General features: G+C 37.6%; 2 protein-coding genes across 3 annotated transcripts in view; one reads left to right on the forward strand and one right to left on the reverse strand.

The window, feature by feature from the left end:
• DTL (denticleless E3 ubiquitin protein ligase homolog) overlaps window positions 1-23744 on the forward strand; it is a 240656-nt gene that overhangs the window by 111435 nt on the left and 105477 nt on the right. The gene's annotated exons all lie outside the window — the stretch shown is intronic.
• Window positions 1-23744, reverse strand: part of INTS7 (integrator complex subunit 7) — an 87145-nt gene that overhangs the window by 18290 nt on the left and 45111 nt on the right. The window contains exons 9-16 of the mRNA XM_064383482.1: window positions 22564-22698; window positions 20975-21072; window positions 17842-18081; window positions 16125-16262; window positions 14760-14966; window positions 7745-7939; window positions 7085-7189; window positions 5687-5754 (exon numbers count right to left, since the gene is read on the reverse strand). Of these exons, the coding sequence (XP_064239552.1) occupies window positions 5687-5754; window positions 7085-7189; window positions 7745-7939; window positions 14760-14966; window positions 16125-16262; window positions 17842-18081; window positions 20975-21072; window positions 22564-22698 (1186 nt within the window). The remainder of the gene's footprint in view (window positions 1-5686; window positions 5755-7084; window positions 7190-7744; window positions 7940-14759; window positions 14967-16124; window positions 16263-17841; window positions 18082-20974; window positions 21073-22563; window positions 22699-23744) is intronic.

The raw sequence follows: 23744 nt of genomic DNA on the forward strand, positions 1-23744 counted from the left end.
CACCTACAAAGGGGAAGTGCATCACACTTAACAGCAGACCTTTAAGCAGAAACTCTATAAGCCAGAAGAGATTGGGGGCCAATACTCAACTCTTTTTTTTTCTGAGACGGAGTCTCGTTCTGTTGCCCAGGCTGGAGTGCGATGGCACGATCTCAGCTCACTGCAACTTCCACCTCCCAGGTTTAAGAGATTCTCCTGCCTCAGCCTCCCAAGTGGCTGTGATTACAGGGACGTGCCATCACGCCAGGCTAACCTTTTAAATATTTTTAGTAGAGACGGGGTTTCACCATGTTGGGCAGGCTGATTTTGTCTTGACCTCAAGTGATCCACCCACCTCAGCTTCCCAAAGTGCTGGGAGTACAGGTGTGAGCCACTTTGCCCGGCCTCAACATTCTTAAAGAAAAGAAATTCCTATCCGGCCAAACTAAGCTTCATAAGTGAAGGAAAAATAAGATCTTTTTCAGACAAGCAAATGCTGAGGAAATCTGTTACCATCAGATCTGCCTTACAAGAGCTCCTGAAGGAAACACTAAATATGGAAAGACCATTACCAGCCACTACAAAAACATACTTAAGTACACAGAGCAGTGAGACACTATAAAGTAACCACACAAAGAAGCCTGCATGATAACCAGCTGCTATCATAATGACAGGATCAAATCCACACATCAATACTAACCTTTAATGTAAATTGGCTAAATGTCCTGATTACAAGGCACAGATTGACAAGGTGGATAAAGAACCAAGACTCGATGGTATACCAACAGACTCATCTCACATGCAATTACATCCATAGGCTCAAAATAAAGGGATAGAGAAAAACCTACCAAGCAAATGAAAAACACAAAAAAAGAGGGGTTGCAATCCTAAATCAGACAAAACAGACTTTAAGCCAATAAAGATTTAAAAACAAAAAGACAAGGGCATTATATAATGGTAAATGGTTCAATTCAATAAGAAGACCTAACTATCCTAAATATATATGCACCCAACACAGGAGCACCCAGATTCACCAAGCAAGAGCTCAGAGACCTTCAAAGAGACTTAGACTCCCACACAATAACAGTGGGAGAATGCAACACCCCATGACAGTATTAGATCATTGAGGCAGAAAATTAACAAAGATATTCAGGACCTAATCTCAGCACTGAACCAAATGGACTTGATAGACATCTACAGAACTCTCCACCTAAAAACAACAGAATATACATTCTTCTCATCACCTCATGGCATACACTCTAAAATCAACCACACAATTGGACACAAAACAATCTTCAGCAAATGCAAAAGAACTAAAATAATAACTACTTTCTTGGACCACAGTGCAATAAAATTAGAAATCAAGACCAAGAAAATAGCTCAAAACCATACGATTACATGGAAATTAAATAACCTGCTCCTGAATGACTTTTCAGCAAATATTGAAATTAAGGCAAAAATCAAGAAGTTCTTTGAAACTAATGAGAACAAAGAGACAACATACCAGACTCTCTGGGACATAGCTAGTGTTAAGAGGGAAATTTACAGCACTAAACACCTACATCAAAAACTTAGAAAAACCTCAATTTACAAAGTACATCACAACTAAAAGAACTAGAGAATGAAGAGCAAATCAACTCTAAAGCTAGCAGAAGACAAGAAATAACCAAAATCAGACCTGAACTGGAGACTGAGACACAAAAAAACCATTCAAAAGATCAATAAATCCAGGAGTTGGTGTTTTGAAAAAAAAATTAGTATCTATTTAATAGACAGCTGGCTAGACTAATAAAAAAGAAGATCCAAGTAAACACAATTAGAAACAACAAAGAAGATATCACTGACACCACAGAAATATGAATACCTCTATGGACACAAACTAGAACATCTAGCTGGAATGGATAAATCCCTGGACATATACACTCTCCCAAGACTGAACCAGGAAGAAATTGAATCCCTGACCAGACCAATAATGAGCTCTGAAATTGAATCAGTAATAAATAGCCTACTAACAAAACAAACAAACAAAAAACAGCCAAGACCAGATGGATTCACAGCCAAACTCTACCAGGTATACATAGAAGAGCTGGCTCCATTCCTACTGAAGCTATTCCAAAAAAATGAAGAGGAGGGACTCCTTCCTAACACATTCTGAGGCCAGCGTCATCCTGATACCAAAACCTGATGGAGACACAACAACAATAACAACAAAAACCTCAGACCAATATTGTTGATGAACATTGATGCAAAAATCCTCAAAAAATACTGGCAAACTGAGTCCAGCAGGAAATCAGAAACTTATCCACCATGATCAAGTAGGCTTTATCCCTGGGTTGCAAGGTTGGTTCAACACATACAAATCAATAAATGTGATTCATCACATAAATGGTACTAAAGACAAAAACCATATGATCATCTTATTCAATGAAGAAAAGGCTTTTGATAAAATTCCATATCCCATCATATTAAAAAAAAACTTTGAATAAACTAGAAATTGAAAAAACATACCTTAAAATAGTAACAGTCACCTAGGACAAACCCACTTTTGCCCATAGTGAATGGGCAAAAGCTAGAAGCATGCCCCCTGAAAACTTGCGTAAGACAAGGATGCCCTCTCCTACCACTCCTATTCAACATAGTATTGGAAGTTACAATCAAATCAGAGCGATCAGGCGAGAGAAAGAAATAAAGGGCATCCAAATAAGAAGAGAGGAAGTCCAACTATCCCTGTTTGTAGACAACATAATATAATATCTAGAAAACCCCACAGTCTTGGCCCACAAGCTCCTTAAGCTGATAAACAACTTCAGCAAAGATCCAGGATACAAAATCTACATTAAAAAGCACTAGTATTGCTATACACCAACAACAGTCAAGCTGAAAGCCAAATCAGAAATGCATTCCCATTCACAACTGTCACAAAAAGAATAAAATACCTAGGTATACAGCTAACCAGGGAGGTGAAAGATCTAAGGAAAACTACAAACTACTGCTCAGTGAAATCAGAGGTGACACAAACAAATGGAAAAACATTCCATGCTCATGAATAGGAGAAATCAATATTGTTAAAATGGCCATAATGCTCAAAGCAATGTATAGATTCAATGTTATTCCTATCAAACTGCCAATGACATTCTTCATGGAAGCAGAAGAAACTATTTTAAAATTCATACAGAACCAAAAAGAGCCTAGACAACCTAAGCAAAAAGAGCAAAGCTGGAGGCATCAGGCTACCAACTTCAAACCATACTACAAGGCTACAGTAACTTTATGGTACTGGTATACAAACATACACACAGACCAATGGAACAGAATAGAGAGCCCAGAAACAAGGCCACACACACCTACAACCATCTGATTTTTGACAAAGCTGAAAGAAACAAGCAATGGGGAAAGGACTTCCTATTCAATAAATGGTGCTGGGATAACTGCATGTCATATGCAGAAGATGGAAACTGGACCCCTTCCTTACACCACAGACAAAAATCAACTCAAGATGGATTAAAGATTTATATGTAAAACCCAAAATGATAGAACCCTGGAAGACAACCTTGGCAGTATCATTCAGGACATAGGCATGGGCAAAGATTTCACGACAAAGATGACAAAAGCAATTGCAACAAAAGCAAAAATTGACAAATGGGATCTAATAAAACTAAAGAGCTTCCATATAACATAAGAAACTCTCCACAGATTAAACAAACAACCTACAGAATGGGAGAAAATTTTTGCTAACTAAGCATCTGACAAACGTTTAATAGCAAGCATCTATAAGGAACTTACATTATTTACAAGAAAAAAACAAGCCCATTAAAAAGTGGGCAAAGGACATAAACACTTTTCAAAAGAAGACATACACATGGTCAACAAGCATATGAAAACAAAGCTCAACATCACTGATCATCAGAGAAATGCAAATCAAAACCATAATGAGGTATCATCTCATACCAGTCAGAATGGCTATTACTAAATCATCAAAATATAACAGATGCTGGTGACATTGCAGAGAAAAAGGAACCCTTATACACTGTTGGTGGGAGTGTAAATTAGTTCAACTACTGGGGAAAGCACTGTGTTGATTCCTCAAAAAGCTAAAAACAGAACTAACATTCAACTCAGCAATCCTGTAACTGTGTATATACCCAAAGGAATAGAAATCATTCTATCATAAAGACACATGCACACATATGTTCACTGCAACACTATTCACGTCTGAATTTAACCTAAATGTCCATCAATGGCAGACCAGATAATGAAAATGTGGTACATATGCACCATGAAATACTACCCAGCCATAAAAAAGAACAAGATCATGTCCTTGACAGGAAGATGAATGGAGCTGGAGGCCATTATCCACAGCAAACTAACGCAGGAACAGAAAACCAAATACCACATGTTCTCCCTTAGCAGTGGGAGATAAATGATGAGAGCATATGGAAACATAGAGGGGAACACCACACAGTGGGGCCTACCTGAGGGTGGAAGGTGGGAGGAAAAAGAGGACAAGGAAAATTAACTATTGGGTACTAGGCTTAAAATCTGGGCAATGAAATCATTTGTACAACAAACCCCAGTGACAAGAGTTTACCTATATAACAAACCTGCACAAGTAACCCTGAACTTAAAAGTTAAAAAAGAAAGAAAATGAATATTCTAAAATAGAATACTGTAATAGGAAGAACAAGGATTCATTCTTTAATGAAAATAATCAGCCAGGCGCGGTGGCTCACGCCTGGTAATCCCAACACTTTGGGAGGCCGAGGCGGGCAGATCACGAGGTCAAGAGATCGAGACCATCCTGGCCAACATGGTGAAACCCCGTCTCTACTAAAAATACAAAAATTAGCTGGGCGTGGTGGCACACGCCTGTAGTCCCAGCTACTCAGGAGGCTGAGGCAGGAGAATTGCTTGAACCCGGGAGGTGGAGGTTGCAGTGAGCCGAGATTGCGCCACTGCACTCCAGTCTGGCGCCTGGCGATGGAGCAAGACTCTGTCTCAAAAAAAAAAAATATATATATTTTTTGAATAATTAATTAGTTATTAGGGGAGAGGAGAAAAAATTTAAAAGAGCAAAACCAGGGATATTTTGGTTTAGGAAATAAACCAAAGGAAAAAAAATCTCAAGTTTGAGTTTAATTGTATCACAATTTTTAATAAACAGTTTAATTATAATATACAAGAAGAAATTGTTCATATTTAAAGAATTTCTCACTTTGAGAGGCCAAGGCAGGTGGATCACCTGAGGTCAGGAGTTCAAGACCAGCCTGGCCAACATGGTGAAACCCCATCTCCACTAAAATAAAAAATTAGCCAGGTGTGGTAGCACATGCCTTAGTCCCAGCAACTCGGGAAGCTGAGGCAGGAGAATCACTTGAACCAGGGAGGCGGAGGCTGCAGTGAGCTGAGATCAAGCCACTGCACTCTAGCGTGGGTGACAGAGTGAGACTCAGTCTCAAAAAAAGAAAAAAAAAAGAATTTCTTCCCAGTTATCTTTCCACATTAATTTTTTTGAAAACAGGCAGGAGGTAAGTAGAGTCAGAAAATCTGTTTTGTCACTAGTTATATGACCCAGAGAAAATGCTGGAAGAATTCTTCATCTTTGTTTTTACTACCATAATTCTTGTCCCAAAATACTCTTCTGATGATTACATAAGACAATGTATAGAAAGTGTTCTGTAACATCAATTATTATTAATATTAGATTTACCTTGCTGATTCTGGATCCAAAATCAGGGCTTCTATTGCATGAGATATCAGTAAACAGCTCTGCTGCTGTCTGGATTGATGTTAAGGTTATACACAAAAATAGAGAAGAAACCCCCTATAGGTTTCTATTATCTGAATATTAAATGGGTTAAGATTTAATGATTGCCTAGTGAAGGTAATCATAATGTTAGCAACTCGAATGGTCTGGGGCTGTACCTTTTATATCAATGTGTAAGGGATATACATTGTCTCTAACAGTGATTCTCAAACTCTGTTCCAAGAAGGGTACTTCAGAGGCTACTACTGTGGGAAGGGAAAACTAAGTGACAGGCCCTGTGATTCAATTACAGCAACTCTGTTTTTAGATATAGGGGTTTTTCATAAGAGTTTGAGACAAAGAAGCAAATAAAGGTTTCACCAATAAAAGTTAAAAAACAAAACCAAAAACAGAGTGGTCTAAGGAGTCTTTATCCCAGAAGTTCCTAATCTAGAGCTCAAGGGGTCTGGCAACACCCTTGAACTTATATGCACATTTTGGTTGTGTGTGCACATATACATTTTGTACGGCAGAGAGCCCATAGCATTCACTGGGTTTCAATCAGTAAACTAAATGTCAAGAACTACTGACTGGTTAAGTCCTACAACTTAAAAAAAGAATTTCGATTCCTTCCTTTCAAAAGTGATTTGAAGTTACTAATAAGAAAATACAGAGAACTTAGGAAGGGTTTAAAAGTGACAAATAGGCTGGGTGCAGTGGCTCACTCCTATAATCCCAGCACTTTGTAGGCTGAGGCAGGCTGATCACTTGAGGCCAAGAGTTTGAGACCAGCCCAGCCAACATGGTGAAACCCTGTTTCTACTAAAAATACAAAAAGCCAGGTTATGGTTGCATGTGCCTGTAATCCAGCTACTAGGGAGGCTGAGGCAGGAGAATCAGTTGAACCCAGGAGGCTGAGGTTGCAGTGAGCCAAGATCACTCCAGCCTAGGCAACAGAATGAGACTGCATCTCAAAAAAAAAAAGTGACAACTAATGCTACTGAAGAGATCATTAATAAAGGAGATGAAACACACATTTTTTGGTAGGAAAATGTGTTGAGTTGTCTGTTGTAGCTCAAGTGAGCACAGGTAAGCAACACTGGCTTTGGATGCTGCTTTGGATGCGCTTCCTGAATAGAAGAAAAGACACCTTTGAGTTACCATTTTTTGTTAAAATCCTGGGTAAAGTTAAAAAGTAAGATAATTCTGCTCATAGATTTCGAAGGGGAAACTATATAATAAATTTGTAGGCTTATCTAATATGTATTTTGTAGGTAAGCACAGCTGACGTAGTTAGTCTATATTTAAAAGAAAACTTCAAAAAAAAAAAAAAACAAGAAATACTGGGTCAAGCTTGGGATATAGTTCGACATTCCTCAAAGTTGCTGAATCAGCATCAAAAGAGGCCTGGTAAAGATCCCCATATCGAGAAGCAAGGCTCCGAAATTCTTCCATGGACTGTTTCATCTATTAAAAAATATATCAGTTATGACAAACAAACATGCTATCATTATTATATAAACAACACAAAAATCAAAACATAAAAAAGCACCTTCAAACAATAACAATTCAAAAAAAAACTGCAATATTTTCATTGTCATTCCATTCATTTTCATAAACTTTGTTAAATAAAAACAAAAATGGCAAATGGCAAATGAAACTATACATGTTCATGAGATTATTACATGACATATAGAAACAAAAACATTTGTATTTTAGATTCTTCAAGTTCCACTAAAATAATTTAGTTATAAACATTCTGAAGTTTTTAAAAAAATTCTATGTCCTTTCTCTTTATATAAATATCCAGCACTCATTGAGATACCATCAATCACTTTATTATTCTAATAACACATCAGTCTATTTTTGGCCAGACAGCCGAGTTAATAAACATTTATGATAATGTCTGCGTTAAACCACTGATTTTAAATTTCACAACTTTTTATCTTATAACTAACTTCAAAAACCTCTTCAAAAACCTCTAAAGTGTAAATAAAAAGTGCACTGAAAGTTAAGACCTGCCTGATTGGAGATTCGACCACACCTCTGAAGGTCATTTCCTAGGGTCATGGCAATTGTTGTGGCAATTGCAGGTGGGGGGCTTGTCTTTAGGCTGTTACAAGTACAGATAAGTTGAGAGAAGGCTTGTAGAAGGTCAATCCTGAGTTTTACAAATTCACATTGAAAACTTAAAGGATTCAGTGGTGTACTAGCTGCCTGAAAAAAAAAAAGATATTTAAGACAAAGTAAACATAACAGTGAGATGGGGCAGTACCAAGTATTTATAAGTTTGTGGTCAAGTGCAATAGTTCTCTAACAACACTGATGGATAAAGACCTAAATGATAAAAAGAATAATGTAATATTAGAATGAAAAACATTGTTATTAAACACCAGCTCTGAAAAACTGTATGTACGATCACTATTCATAGGTTCCTTACTTCCTACATTCACGGTATGTGGGTTGTCAAGAACATCATCAAGAAGATAATCACATAAAGGATGCTTCAAGGACATTACCATCCCCCAAAATCCCCTATTACCTTGCTACCTTTCCAATCTGAAATTCCCATCACTGGAACCTTGAAAAGTTGGGGGCAGAAAGAAAAAGAATGATAAGGGCAGGAAAAATATGTTTCTAGACAGTTGCTGTTTTTTAAAAAAAGGAACACTGCCTCAAAGTTACCTTCTTCCACTGCTAGCCCAAATTTCTTTTTTTTTTTGAGACAGGGTATCGTTCTATCACCCAAGCTGGAGTGCAGTGGCGCAATCATGTCTCACTGCAGTCTCAACTTCCTGGGCTCAAATGATCCTCCTACCTGAGTTTCCTGAGTAGCTGGGACTAAGGGTGCGCACCACCACGCCCAGCTAATTTTTTTGTAGAGACGGGGTCTGACTATGTTGCCCAGGCTGGCCTCAAACTCCTGTAGCCCAGATTAATTTTTAAAATAATTTCTGGGCCAGGTGTGGTGGCTCACGCCTGTAATCCTGCCACTTTGGGAGGCCAAGGTGGGCGGATCATGAGGTCAGGAGTTCGAGACCAGCCTGACCAACATGGTGAAACCCCGTCTCTACTAAAAATACAAAAATTAGCTGGGCATGGCAGCGCACACCTGTAATCCCAGCTACTCAGGAGGCTGAGGCAGGAGAATCGCTTGAACCCAGAAGGCAGAAGTTGCAGTGAATCGAGATTGTGCCAGTACACTCCAGCCTGGGTGACAGAGTGAGACTCCATCTCAAAAAGAAAAAAAAATTTCTGACTAGACACTTCAGAAAGCACAGAGAGGCCACCAAGGAAGAAGAGGTTATAACACACAAATAAGTTTCGATGAGGATGGAGAGGTGTCTGGGTAAGTCTTGGGTAGCATTAGCTAGGTAGAAAAGGTAAAAAATGGTAAGGCAAGCCAGGGTGGGCAGAGAACTAAGAAAACCTTCAACTATTTAGCAACTGTCCTAGTCGAGATCCTAGCACTGTGTTTTTAACAAAAGGCATACACTAAAAATGTACTAATTTAACAATAAACGAAGGCATAGTGAAAATCTTCCTCTATTACATGACTCACTTAAAACATGCTGATGCTGTTTTTTTTTTTAAAGAGAGAAAGAAAGAAAAAAAGAATGAAAGAGAGAAAGAAAGAGGGAAAGAGAACGGGAATCTTGCTCTATTACCCAGGCTAGAATGCAGTCTAAAAATAGGTATTAAAAACCTCTTTTATGCCAATAATTGTGCTTAACAATGGAGACAGGAAGGAATAAGGGAGGAAAATAACAAACAAGCAGCCAACCAATATTTCATTTAAACCTGTGAAATGCTATGCAATTGCTGAGGAGTGATTTACTTCCAATTATGTGGTCACTTTTAGAATAGGTGTGATGTGATACTGAGAAGAATGTATGTTTTGTGGATTTGGGGTGGAGAGTTCTGTAAATGTTTATTAAATTTACTTGTTCCAGGTCTGAGTTCAAGTCCTGGATATCCTTGTTAATTTTCTATCTCATTGATCTGTCTAATATTGACAATGTGGTGTTAAAAAGTCTCCCACTATTATTGTGTGGGAGTCTAAGTCTCTTTGTAAGTCATTAAGAACTTGGCTTACGTATCTGGGTGCTCCTGTATTGGGTGCATATATATTTAAGATCGTTAGCTCTTCTTGTTACATTGATCCTTTTACCATTATGTAATGTCCTTCTCTGTCTCTTTTGGTCTTTGTTGCTTTAAAGTCTATTTTATCAGAGACGAGAATTGCAACTCCCGCTTTTTGTTTTCTCCCTCCATTTAGTTGGTGAATCTTCCTCCATTCCTTTATTTTGAGTCTTTATGTATCCTTGCATGTGAGATGGGTCTGGATGCAGCATACCGATGGGTTTTGGCTTTTTATCCAATTTGCCTGTCTGTGTCTTTTGATTGGGGCATTTAGTCCATTTAAATTTAGGATTAATATTGATATATGTGAGTTTAATACTGCCATTTAATGCTAGCTGGCTGTTTTGCCCATTAATTAATGTAGATTCTTCATTATGGTGATGCTCTTTACCTTTTGGCATGTTTTTGGAATGGTTGATACTGGTTGTTCCTTTCTATGCATAGTGCTTCTTTCAGAAGCTCTTGTAAAGCAGGCCTGGTGGTGATGAAATCTCTGAGTAACTGCTTGTTCACGAAAAATTTTATTTTTCCTTCACTTATGAAGCCTAGTTTGGCTGGATAAGAAATTCTGGGTTGAAAATTCTTTTCTTTAAGGATGTTGAATATTGGCCCCCACTCTCTTCTGGCTTGTAGGGTTTCTGCTGAGAGATCTGCTGTGAGTCTGATAGGCTTCCCTTTGTGGGTAACCTGACCTTTCTCTCTGGCTGCCCTTAGTATTTTCTCCTTCATTTCAGCCCTGGTGAATCTAATGATTATGTGCCTTGGGTTTGCTCTTCTTGAGGAATATCTTTGTGGTGTTCTCTGTATTACCTGGAGTTGATTATTGTCCTGTCTTGCTAGGTTGGGAAAGTTTTCCTGGATAATATCCTGAAGAATATTTTCCAGCTTGGATTCATTCTCTTCATCACATTCAGGTACACCTATCAAACGTAGATTGGGTCTTTTCACATAGTCCCATATTTCTTGGAGACTTTGCTCATTCCTTTTTACCCTTTTTTCTCTAATCTTGTCGTCTCATTTTATTTCATTGAGTTGGTCTTCGACCTCTGATATCCTTTCTTCTGCTTGATCAATTCGACTGTTAAAACTTGTGCATACTTCGCAAAGTTCTCGTATTGTATTTTTCAGCTCCATTAATTCACTTATATTCCTCTCTAAATTGTCTATTCTCGTTAGTATGTCGTCAAACCTTTTTTCAAGGTTCTTAGTTTCTTTGCATTGGGTTAGAACATGTTCTTTTAGCTCACAGAAGTTTCTTATTATCCACCTTCTGAAGCCTGATTCTGTCAATTCATCACACTCATTCTCCATCAGGCCTTATTCCCTTGCTGATGAGGAGCTGTGATCCCCTGTAGGAGGAGAGGCATTCTGATTTCGGGTGTTTTCAGTCTTTTTGCGCTGGTTTCTTCCCATCTTTGTGGATTTATCCACCTGTCGTCTTTGTAATTGCTGACTTTCAGATTGGGTCTCTGAGTGGACGTCCAGCTTGTTGGTGATGAAGTTTTTTCTGTTTCTTAGTTTTCCTTTGGTGGACGCCCCTCCCCTACAGAGCTGGACCTTCCCGGGTTCAGCTGTGCTTGCTGTGAAACTCTCAATCCTCAGCGTTTCCAATTGCTGTTTTTTGTGGGGGTGGGACCAGCTGAGCCTGATCACCTAGCTCCCTGTCTCAGAGCCTTTTTTTTTTTTAGTTCAACGGTCGATTCTCTCCCAGGTGTTCCAGTCGCCTGTTGAAAGGGCGCCAGAATCTGTGTAATTTCCCTTGCGGCAACCCACTGCGCCGGCTGAAACAGCGGTGTTGAGATTCATGGCGCTTTTTTGCCCGGGAATCTCCTGGTCTGGCTCCCTGTTTCAGTCCCCTTTTCAATCAGCTAAATGGGCAACTCTGCCTTCCTGGAGCTCCAAATGCCAACTAAAAGGGCACCAGTCCCGTATACTCTGCACTGAGAACCGCTGCACCGGAGTGCCAGCAAAACAGCCATGCCAGCCAAAAGAGTCGTGCTGGCGACCCGTAGGGCTCCTCTGCTGGGAATCTCCTGGTCCGTGGGCAACAAAAATTCGTCTGGGAGTGTGGCATCCACTCACTCTCTATGCTTTCACTGGGAGCTGCAATCCTGAGCTGCTTCTAATCAGCCATCTTGGATCTCTCTTGATGCTGTTTCTTAAATACTATCTCACATTAGTCCTTTAGCAAAAGAGCCAGACATGGTTTTGGGTTTCTAGAAGTCAGTTACAAATATTATCTATATGGCCAATTTTACCTCATATTGACCTTAGTATAGCCGTCTCTACTATTAAGTGTCAAATGATCTGTTTTATTATTTGGTAGCATTCACATTTTACTCCACAAATTTAGTAAACCACTCACCACATCCTTTTAAAGAATGTATGCTTGCTATAGTATTCCTCTCAAACTGCAAAGGCCCTTGATGAAACATTTTATGTAAGGTAGAGGTAATAACTATACTCAATATATTTAATTCTGTGGTTTTCCACGTTCAGAATATTTTGTTGTAATCATGAACAGCACAGATTAGGACATTAAAGTGACTACTTCAATTGTTTTTAATTTCTTAGATAAGATCTGATTTGCTGTTATAGGAAGATAAATCCCCCCACCTCCTCTGCCTCTTACGCTGCTATTTGCTGTTTTAAATTTATATTTCTCAGCAACTTCAGAAGGGACAGGGGTACAAGTAGGTTTACGTGATACTGTTATAGAAATACTACTGACCATCTTAACAGACAAAAAATACTGGCAATATTGTTCTAACACACATTATAAAACTGAAAAGAGAAGTAAGATGTTGTAGTGAAGGAGATCTGCTGCTACTCTGGATTTACCTCTAACAAGAAATATTTGATTGATGATAACCTTAAATGTGATTGTGCCATCCTAGACCATGCTATACCGAAGGAAAGCGGTGTTACATACAGTACATGTATTCAAAAAGAACACAGAAAGAGACAGATTTGTAATAAAGGTCAAAGACTTTTACTTAAAAGGTAATATAATCCAATAACAATGAGAGATGTTTAAGAAATAAAATTTAGACTACAGAAGTATGAATAATGCCAATGAAAAATAAAGAGATCTCATTTCCCTTTCTTTCCACTGGGGCTAAAGCTTTAACAGAGGTTGGGTTCTAACATCAGGAGACAATCAAAATTACCCCTGAAAATTCCTCAGGAATGAGTTATTTCCAGTTATTTCAACATAGCCAGATGAAGAAACAACCAACTCAGAATTCTTTTCTAATGCTCATTCTGGGGTACAAGCTAATTGAGAAGAATGGCTGGCAGAATTGTCTCCACTATGCAAAAAAATTTTTTTTTTCTCTAAACATATATAGTCAAATTTGTGTTAAACACGCATATTACTATTTCACTGAATTTCTGATTTGTATTACATATATTGTTTTCTAAGCAGACTAGCTAAAGAAATCAATATAGCTGGAAAAAAGCTACCTGATAAGCTCATTGTGTTATTGTGAAAGAAGCCTCCAGAACTTTTTTCATCTTGCAGAACTGAAACTTTATGCTCATTAAACAACAAACTCCCCCTTTCCCCTTGCCTCAAGCCCCTGGCTACCACTATTCTACTTTCTGTTTTTATGAATTTGACTACTTTAGATATCACATAAGTCGAATCATATAGTATATGTCTTCTGTGACTGACTTATTTCACTTAGCATAACGTCAGTTTTTAAAAGAATAAGCCAAGCCTAAAGCTAGGGTAAACTAGATTAAACCAGCCCTCCTGCTAAGACCAACTGGGAAAGTAGAACAAAGTATTAAAAGTATCTATGTGAAAGCATTGAAGAACCACTAAGGAACTAAGGAACTGTGGAGCCAAAATCATGAAGAGAAGGGAAACCCAAAAAGATAACACCAACATGCACTAATTTGAAAACTGCAACTGAAAAGCTGAGCAGAGCTTTCAGCAGTCAGTCCCCTAAAACTAGAAAGGACTACGGAAAATACTTCAGGCTTTCTGCTGTAACCTCAAAGAACTATATCCTAGGAATCAGGAAAACCCAAATATATGCTGGCCCTCACAAAGACCGAAGCCTAGCTTTCAGTCAGTTCAATCCTTGGCTAAATTAAGGTGATCTGTCCTTAGCCTAAGTGCCTGTCAAAAGCAAAGAAAAATAAGTTAAGGCTCTGATAATGTAATACCTATCAATTTTCAAACACACTGTCCAAAACTCAATAAAAAATAACCAAGCAGCCAGGAGTGGTGCCTCACGCCTATAATCCCAGCACTTTGGGAGGCCCAGGTGGGCAGATCATGAGGTCAAGAGTTCGAGACCAGTCTGGCCAACACGGTGAAACCTGGTCTCTACCAAAAATACAAAAAAATTAGCTAGGCATGGTGGTGCACAGTTATAAGCCCAGCTACTTGGGAGGCTGAGGCAGGAGAACTGCTTGAACCCAGGAGGTGGAGGCTGCAGTGAACCGAGATTGTGCCACTGCACTCCAGCCTGGGTAACAGAAAAAGACTCCATCTCAGAAAAAAATAAAATAAAATAACCAAGCATGCAAAAATGACGAAACTTCCCAAGCCAAGATGCAGGCTGGAATCTTACTAATAAGAGTCTATACAGGGAGGATCCTATCTCCACATCACTTAATCCTTCTACATGGATTCAGCAATCCTCTTCACACGTGGTACCCCGTTCTTTATAACAAGAAAATGATAAACTTTTATCAATCTAAGAATGTTAAAAATGGGAAAAGGTTAAGAGTTTATTTCCATGACCTATTTCTTACGTTGATATTGCCAAATACACATCAGCAGGTTTCTCAAGTTAGCTGAAATAGGACAATTGAAAAAGAGAAGGGAGAGAATTCTCACACAAGTCATCATCACCAAAGGAGAATTAAGAGAACTTACTGTTAAGGAAGCAATCCCTTTGTGATAGAATTTTAAAGACTCAGCAATGCAAGAAAGTGCTGAACTATAGTTTTCCTCTTGCAACCCAGTGAGACACTGCTCTGCATGTGAGAACTCCTTCAGACTATTTAGCCAGAAGTAGAAGTGTTCTGAGGCAACCTGAGTCAGCAAACTCTGATAAAGCTCTTTGGCCATGTCATGATTACCCTAAAAACAAAAAACATAAAGAAAAAAAAACAGGAGCACATGGTGAGGTTCTCATATTTGAAAGAATTGATGCAGCAGCTAAAAGAGAAACCCAAACCTTGCATAAGTCTGAAGAATCATTTCTCATATTATATAATTCTCTGAGACTCTGTCTAAATATTTCCTCAGAGAAAATATGCTGAGTTGCTTTTATGTAACATAATGCTTGAAATTCTTTACTAAAGCAGTTCCAAAGAGAAAATGAATGGAATTAACTATAAACCAAGTCTAGAACTTTAGCCCAAAATACAGAAAGTATAAATGTTATTCTGGATGAACTATTTAGTGGGTGAGAGAAACCCCAGGGGAGAAGGAATAGTTGTTGGGAGAAATGTGAATACCAGTTAATGCCTGGGGCCAGGGATGCTCAATGTCCTGCAATGCTGGAGACAGATCAGTATAATGAAGAACTGTCCTGCCAAGAATATGTGTTCCTCCCCCATTTGAGAAGCAACGCAAAATTAAGAACATGCACTTCAATCACCTAGAGTAATGCTTTCTCAAACTTTGGTCTCTGGACTTATCCCAAAAGGGTTTTTTTTTTTTTTTTTTGTATTTTAGTAGAGACAGGGTTTTGCTATGTCAGCCACGCTGGTCTCAAACTCCTGGCCTCAAGAGATTTTCCCGCCTTGGCCTCCCAAAGTGTTGGGATTACAGGCGTGAGCCACCCCACCGCTGGCTAAGGTTTCTATTTCCTCTCAAACAAGATTAATAAAACTTGTTAGACTTTCCATATGGCTGAGAAGAGTACAGCATACTAAGCTCTCCCATTTCTACTTAAGAATGACAAGGTTGGGGAGAGGAACAAAGATGTGGTATACTGAGAAAGACAGAAACAGCAGGTGGTAGGTGGCCTTGGTTAGGACAACACAGAGCAAAATGAAAGTGGCACTAACAACCTACAGCCAGAAAGGGCCCAGATTTTAACTTCCTCATTACTAATAACAACAATATATATACCATTAATTTATGATAAAAGTTAAAAATCAGGCCCTTTCCTTCCTCATCTTCAGAACCCATAACTAAAAGGTACTTCCATCTTTATTTTTAGTTTGACAATTGAAGGTACATGACCTGACATTTCCACCAACCCAATTCACTCAGAAGGGTAACACATACCATTCTGGAAGCCTGTCTGGCAATACGGTATACAGTCCATCCATTGGAGACACTTTCAAGCTGCTGCTTAATCACTGCCTTTACTTCCACAGATAATGCCTTCTGACTTGCTACAAAAATCACAGTAGCCAAACTCACCTAACATCAGGCAAGAAGAAAACCAAGAAAACCATTTAATTTTATCCAGTGTCATACATAACCTACACCAAAGGGAGGAAAACTAATTAGAGTCCACTGCAAAAGAACAAAATTTGTTTTCCATTGATATTTAATTTTTTTATTTTGAAGTCATTAAGTAATTTATTCTGTTCACTCAGAGCACTCTTTATAACAGCAAATAACTAGAAGCAATGTCCATAATGTGGATACATACATTAAATAACTTATAATCCACAATGAGATACATAAGTAAAATGGATAAACTAGAGATATATTTACCAATATAGATGACAAGCAAAATAGGCAAGAATATGCAAAATGCAAAAGATTACAAGTAGTATGATAATGTTTATATACAATTTAAAATATGCAAAATAATACTGCACATTATTTAGTGATATATACTTTGGTAGTAAAAGAATAACAGGCATGAGAATGAGAAATACCAAATTCAGGATAGTGGTTACCTCTGAGAGAAGGGAGGAGATGCTATCAGCAAGGTACACAGGGGGCTTCAACTAAACAGGTAATATCTTTTTCTTAAGCTAGATAATGAATGCAAGAGTTTTCATTGTATTATTCCTTAGATTTTTTTATCTTAAAGCAGTACTCACAAAAAGGCTATAAGGCCGTTAGTTCAAAATACAACTTCAATAAAAAATAAACTTAGCTAACTGCCTGTTAATATTTCAAAGCTGATTCATATAAAGATTCATACATATTTTAATAACTATATGATGTCATCCCCTTGACCACAGCCACCTGGTCATCAAGGTAACCTTTTCTGGCAGCAAATGATAAGATGGGGTCAATCTTTTATACAATTCCCTCTCGAGGATTAAAACAGGCTTGAATAAGTCATTTCATTATGTTTTTTCTCACATTCTAAATTCAGATGAACAGAACAACACGGAATGGCGACCTTAAAACTTTCATTTCATTTACAACTATTTAGAATGTACCCTACTCTCAGTCCTGCAGAACTTTTCAACTAAACATTTTACAACTTCCATAGTTTCTGTTTCTTTCTAAGCATCTACCTTTTCTAATCCCAAGGGTCTACAGAAGGCTAAACGGGATCCTAAATAGCTAAAGAGGTCCTGGAATGAAAAACATAAATTTGGGCTAATCAGGCCCTTTCCTTCTTATTATCATTAGATTTTTAACTTCTATTTTCTGAAGTATAAAACAGGGTTTAGTTCATTATTTGCTTTGTATAAGAAAGAAAAAAGTTTCATTTTCATTTTGTCCTTTGTAATAAAATAAAAATATGAGATTGAAGGCTTTGGCTACACTAAGCTGATTTGACAAGGCTTAGGAAGAAAGCAGTTTTAGAGGTGAACAAAAATGGCTTTCTAAATCAAAAGTGAAAAAAGTGAAAAGCTCATAGAGCCAATTCTATTTTGACATCGACACACTCTTTAGTCTTAGATAATGAATTTAACCTATTGTTTGTTTTGCTTTTTAAGTAAAGCCAAACAGTAATGTTGACTTAAAAGTAATTCCCACTAGACCAGAGCCTAGTCATTCAAAGGAGATTCAAAATGGGGCTTTTTACCAGAAGTTCTTGTTGCTTGTCTGTGGCTGATCGTCCAATCACCTTGTATAGCTCCATGAGGTCACCAAGCATCCCATCACCCAGCACCGGCAGCTGCATGGCAATGGCTGCCAGACAATGGCACATCAAAATCCGGGCAGCATCCTGAGCACTGTGTAACTGAGTCAACAAGGTCTCCACCACTGACTGACTAAGATGGGGCCTGCCCTTGGCCAACTTCACCATACAGTTTAGAGCAATCTGCATGCCAAAAAGAAAATGAACTAGTTACACTTGGAAGATATAAATGAAGCTTTGAAGAGAAGGGCTTTGTACAGGTTACTGGGGAAAATCAAGGGCGAGGTTTCTTGTAGCTGTACATTTTTTTCCATAAGATACACGAAGTACTGAATCCCACATTAGGGTTTGTGAAGTGCAAAAGGAAAAGCATAGTTAATACAAGTAAGAAACTGTTAGATAAACATTGGCGCATGTAAGAGCATTAGCTTGTCATAGGTATGGTTTCAAGGAAGTCATGGCTCATTTTAGCATGTTAAGGAAAGTAGTGATGTGGTCATAGTGATAAACAATAAAGATAGTAATATCATTAAGTGAAAGTTATTAAGAAGTGGAGAAGGGGGCCAGACGTGGTGGCTCACTCCTGTAATTCCACCACTTTGGGAGGCTGAGGCGGGTGGATCATGAGGTCAAGAGAGTGAGACCATTCTGGCCAACATGGTGAAACCTCATCTCCTCTACAAAAATACAAAAACTAGCCGGACGTGATGGCACGTGCCTGTAGTCCCAGCTACTCAGGAGGCTGAGGCAGGGGAATTGTTCAAACCCAGGAGGCAGAGGTTGCAGTGAGCCAAGATTGCACCACTGCACTCCAGTCTGGTGGTAGAGCAAGACAGTCTCAAAAAAAAAAAAAAAAAAGAGAATTGGAGAAGGGAAGTAGCAACATTGGAACCACAATACATTTAAAACTTTTTTTTAAGCAAATCATTTTTCAGCAATTGTGGGTGTCAGTAAAATGCTGGACTCAGCACAGTGGGACATACGTAGATGACCAAAAAAGATTCCTGTATTAGAGGAGCTTCCCATCTAGAATAAGCTACTGATGTTTATAAAGGGGCCTATAATATCAAGCAGAACACAATACATTCTCTGACAGTACACCAAAAAAGTACATAAAAGTCAGAGTCAGGAGTGATTAACTTTAACCAAGGATATTAGGGAAGACTTCACATAAATGTCATGAGTTGAGTCTTGAAAGATGGCATCAAATTACAGTAATAAGGAAAGATTGTTTGAGCCCAATGACCACTGTTACAAAAGACTTGAAAGTAAGAATTTACCTGTTGTGGTAGAAAAATGGTGAATAGCCCACTGTGGCTGGGTGAAATGATATGAGATTTGAAAAGTAGTTCAATCATAGAGGATATCAAATAGCATGCTATTATGGCCTTGATTCTATAGGTAATGAGGCGATAATAGGATTTTAAAGTAATAGTAACATTTGTTGTAATTATTATTGTCATTTGAATGTCTATTATGCACCAAACTTTGTTGAAGACTTATATATACATTTCTTTCAGTCCCTCAATAACCCTATAATGAAATGTGTTCCCCTCTTATACACATCAGAAACTTAAGCTGAGAGAGATGAAGTACCTTGTTCAAAGCCACCTAATAAGGGGCAAGCTGATCGTCAGCCCTTGGATTTATCAGACTCTAAAGTTTATGTGTGTGCCTAACACCCCACTGATGGCTACATGGCTGCATTGTGAAGGATGGATTGATGGGCCCATCTTTTCAAGAAATTGGAATTAGGGAGAGATTTATGATGTGGCAGAGAGAATGGAAAGGCGTTAACAGTGGATATTAGAGACTTGACAGAAGAATCTTATCTATGTAAAAGTGGGACTATTTCTAAGTTTCTAGTTTTTTGGCTGGATATTAGTGATGCCCTTAACAAGGCCTTAGTAAGAGAAATTCTGTAGCCAAATTGGTTTTTAGATTTTAGTTGAGAAATAAGAGAAAATTAGGAACCTCTTTCCCACTTTAATGTACTTAGAGTCATCCAGGTAATCTTTTTAAAACTGTGAACCCTCAGTAGCTCCAACATGCACACATACACACATACATACACACACACACACACACACACACACACACACACGTACATTAATTCATTAGGGTAGGGCCCAGGAATCTAAATCTTTATTTTCATTCTGGAAGATGCTGGTATAGTTTACAAGCCACACTTCAGAAGCAGTTCCTGAAAAGTTATGATAGTACAGTGTTGGTGACATTTGGCCTATATTTGCCTCTTCAGCATTCTTCCTTATGATTTCCAGCTTTCTTAAAAGTATTTTAATAGTCTTAGATTGAAATGAGTGGGTTGACATGCAGTCTTAATTTGTAATTTTAAACAAATTAATTTCCTTTGTTATTAATTTTTGGACCATCACAAGTTGTATTTCATGTTTCACTCCAAAAAGAGTAGTCTCATTTCACATTTTAAATTTTTTTTTTTTTTTTGAGACAGGGTCTCACTTTGTCACATAGGCTGGAGAACAGTGGTGCAATAATGGCTCACTGCGGTCTCAACCTCTGGGGCTTGAGTGATCCTCTCATCTCAGCCTCATGAATAGCTAGGACTATAGGTGTGTCCCATCATGCCCTGCTAAATTTTTTTAAATTTTTCTAGAGATGGGGTTTCACTATGTTGCCCAGGCTGGTCTTGAACTCCTAGGCTCACTCAATCCTTCCACCTGGACCTCCCCAAAATGCTGGGATTACAGGCATGAGATACTGTGCCTGGCCTCATTTCAAATTTTAAAAATCTTACATATCTCTAAGATGATTTCTGTAACTAAGTGAAGGTGAAAATTCTTTTAAAATATCCTTCCCTTGGCTTATAAACTAGGGCTTATACCATTAGGAAATTAATGAACATTTATGTTAAATTAATGAACATTTACGAGTTCCAATGCAGTCATTTAATCAGTTTTTTGTTGTTGTTTTATCAGATTTAATCACTTAGATTAAAACTTCTAAGAGTACAGGAGCTCTGTCTGCTTAACTTTGCTTTCTATTGTCTAAGACCATCATATATACCTATTACAACCTAATAAATAGAAGTTTTCACCTTTAAAGTGGCCTGAGCACCTGGACTATCATCTTGACTGCAAAGTACCAATAGGGATTCCAGGCCAAAGACAGCATCTTGTTCCAGTGCCAAAAGATCTAGAAGAAAAACACTCAGCTTTATGATGGTCAAGTGATGTGTGTATAAACACACACATACATATATACACATACACACATACTCTCAGAAAAAACATTAAGAAGTTTAAGATACAGGAAATTATTAAATGTATAAAGTTAACCTTCCTTGAAAAAGTACATGTGGCATTACTTCTGGAATGTAAAGTCTATCTTCGGACTTTATTTCTACCACTTTATTGAAGATTATAAAAATATACACATTAAATCCAAAGCTAAAGCCACAAAGCTATAAATAAACCAAAACTGAAATAGTGTCACCAGCTTAGCTAAGGAAAATACTAAGAACAGCAAACTATGCAGGATGTGGTAATCTCTCTAATCAGAAATAAATTATACAGGTCCATTTTTACCCAAGATTTAACAGTTTTCAGGTTCTAATGAAAATTGAACCACTTTTAGGAAATAATAAAAACTCCACCTTATTAATGTTTTAAGTCTGTCCATGAAGAATGAACCTCTTAGATGTCTCATGAAATAGCAGTACTACAACATCTTTTCACTACCATAGGGCTAAAATTTCTCAAAGGTTTTTAGAAAGTTCTGAATATATTAGTCACCTTTAGGTTAATATATTTCAGTGTTGAGAACATATAGCAGTTTTCTGTGTTACATGAGAGAAAATACTCTTTGCTATGCCAAATATAAAACAGGCTTAATTATCCAAATCAGAATCAACATTCAACTTTAAGAAATGTTTCCTTAGTGTAGGAGCTTGGCAAAAAGAGTAAAGGCTAGTGAAGGTCAGGTTGCTAGAAAAAAACAGGTACTAGGAACAAGCAGTGCTAAAGGCTAGTGGGGATAAAGGGAACCACTGAGCTTGTAATCCTTAATAAAGATCAAAATCAGCACTGAAACAGATGGAATATCTAAAATGCATTTCTTGTTCTTGAACACAAGCATGAAATTTTTCAAGTGCTTAGGTCAAAAGATGTTAGGTAGACAACAAAATATGTGCATTATTTTCCTTGCATGTCCTCCTTGATTATGCAAGTCAGTTTAATGCCATATATCTCTAAATTCTGTGAAAATTTAATTCACATTGGTCTGTGAATTCACTTGCCTCTAGGTGAAACTATTTGTTATTTAAGTCCCTTGAGAATCTAAGTAAATTTTCTAGGTTTCTGTATAAGCGAACACAATACCTTATACAAAAGAGGTAGAGTCCTAAGCAATCTCTATCCACCAGCACCATATATGCAAAGGTAAGCAGTGGGAGGAAATGGGCAATCCTCCATAAAACCTTTCAATTGCACTCCCAAGGTCTTCATCCCTTTATTATTTTCCACAAGGATAGAGTAGTCTTGAGAACATATGCTCTAACAACACTTTGAAAAGAGTCAATTTGTAGATCAAGGTACACAGGCAAAAAACAGAGGATTAAAAAAAACAGAATTCTGTCCAAGCTCTAAACCAAAGTTTATATATAATATCAGTCCTGATCAAACTTACCTTTTTCTTGACAAGAAACAGTTATATTAGTTAGGACTCTAACTCCATGAGCTGCAATGCCCCTGTTATTATGGTAACAGCACTCTTGGGCTAATTTGACTAAATCAGAAGATCTGGGAGAAGAACTCACATTTCCTAAAAAAGAAGAGAAAAGTAGTAGAGACTGTAATTCAAACAGTTCAAAAGGAGTTCAGCTTATATGTTCAATTTTCCTAATTTTTGAGAAAAATCTCTAACAATAAACTTCAGTGAAATTTCCTACCACAATCCCACTATCAATATATATCAGCATGTCTCTCCCCCATTAAAGTACTTAAAATAGGTATGTGTCAACAGTTTTGTAATGACTAAAATCTAAAAACAACATAGAATTTCTTTAAAAAATACTAATAAAAATTGACTAACAGTACAAAAGCCAAAACAACTATCCTAAGAGTTCAAATGAATTCTGATTAAAACAGATAACATTATAGGCCGCTTGTCAGACAAAACCATACCTTTAAGATAGGACAGAAAAGAGAAAAATTTTTAAGTTTGCTTTTTTCCCCCAATCTCAGATTGCTAGCATACATTTATACCTCAAAAGGCTTACATAAGAATTCATGATTTTAGAGTTGGAAAGAATTTTGGTATCATCTGATTTAACACATCTTATTTTTACAGATGAAATCAAAGCCCAAAGCCCAAAAGTTTTAAGAATCTTGCCATCAAGGTCATACAACTTATTAGTCGTGTACTAATGCCCCTGTTATTCTACTCTTGCACTTTATACCTTAAGTTCTATGCTAAAGATTGCAGCAATTTTTAAAATTCAAATTTGAAATTCTGGAATGCAAGGTTCATGTTATAACTATTTTAATTTACAGTAGAGAAGATCTCAGTTGTAACTGAATAAGCTTCAAGAAAATAAGATTAGAGCTTGTTCAGCTACTTAAAAGAGTCTCCCATTCCTGTCTTCCTTTCCTCTGCTTATTTTTCCATGATTCCTGTCAACTTCGTCTCTTATACCTAAGGTGACTGTATTTTTTGAGGCTGAAAGGGACACTATTAAGAATTGCAATAGGCATAAACCATAAATATCCAAGGCAGTGTGGGACATATGGTCACTTTATTAGTATCTGGTTTAATATAATACAAGCTTAAGAGACAGCCTCAGTGTTTTTTGTTTTTTTATTTGTTTT

The sequence above is a fragment of the Aotus nancymaae genome, unplaced genomic scaffold (genome assembly GCF_030222135.1).
Source record: "Aotus nancymaae isolate 86718 unplaced genomic scaffold, 86718_ANA_hifiasm-v0.15.2.pri h1tg000032l_0, whole genome shotgun sequence".
In the NCBI taxonomy this organism is placed as follows: Eukaryota; Metazoa; Chordata; class Mammalia; order Primates; family Aotidae; genus Aotus; species Aotus nancymaae.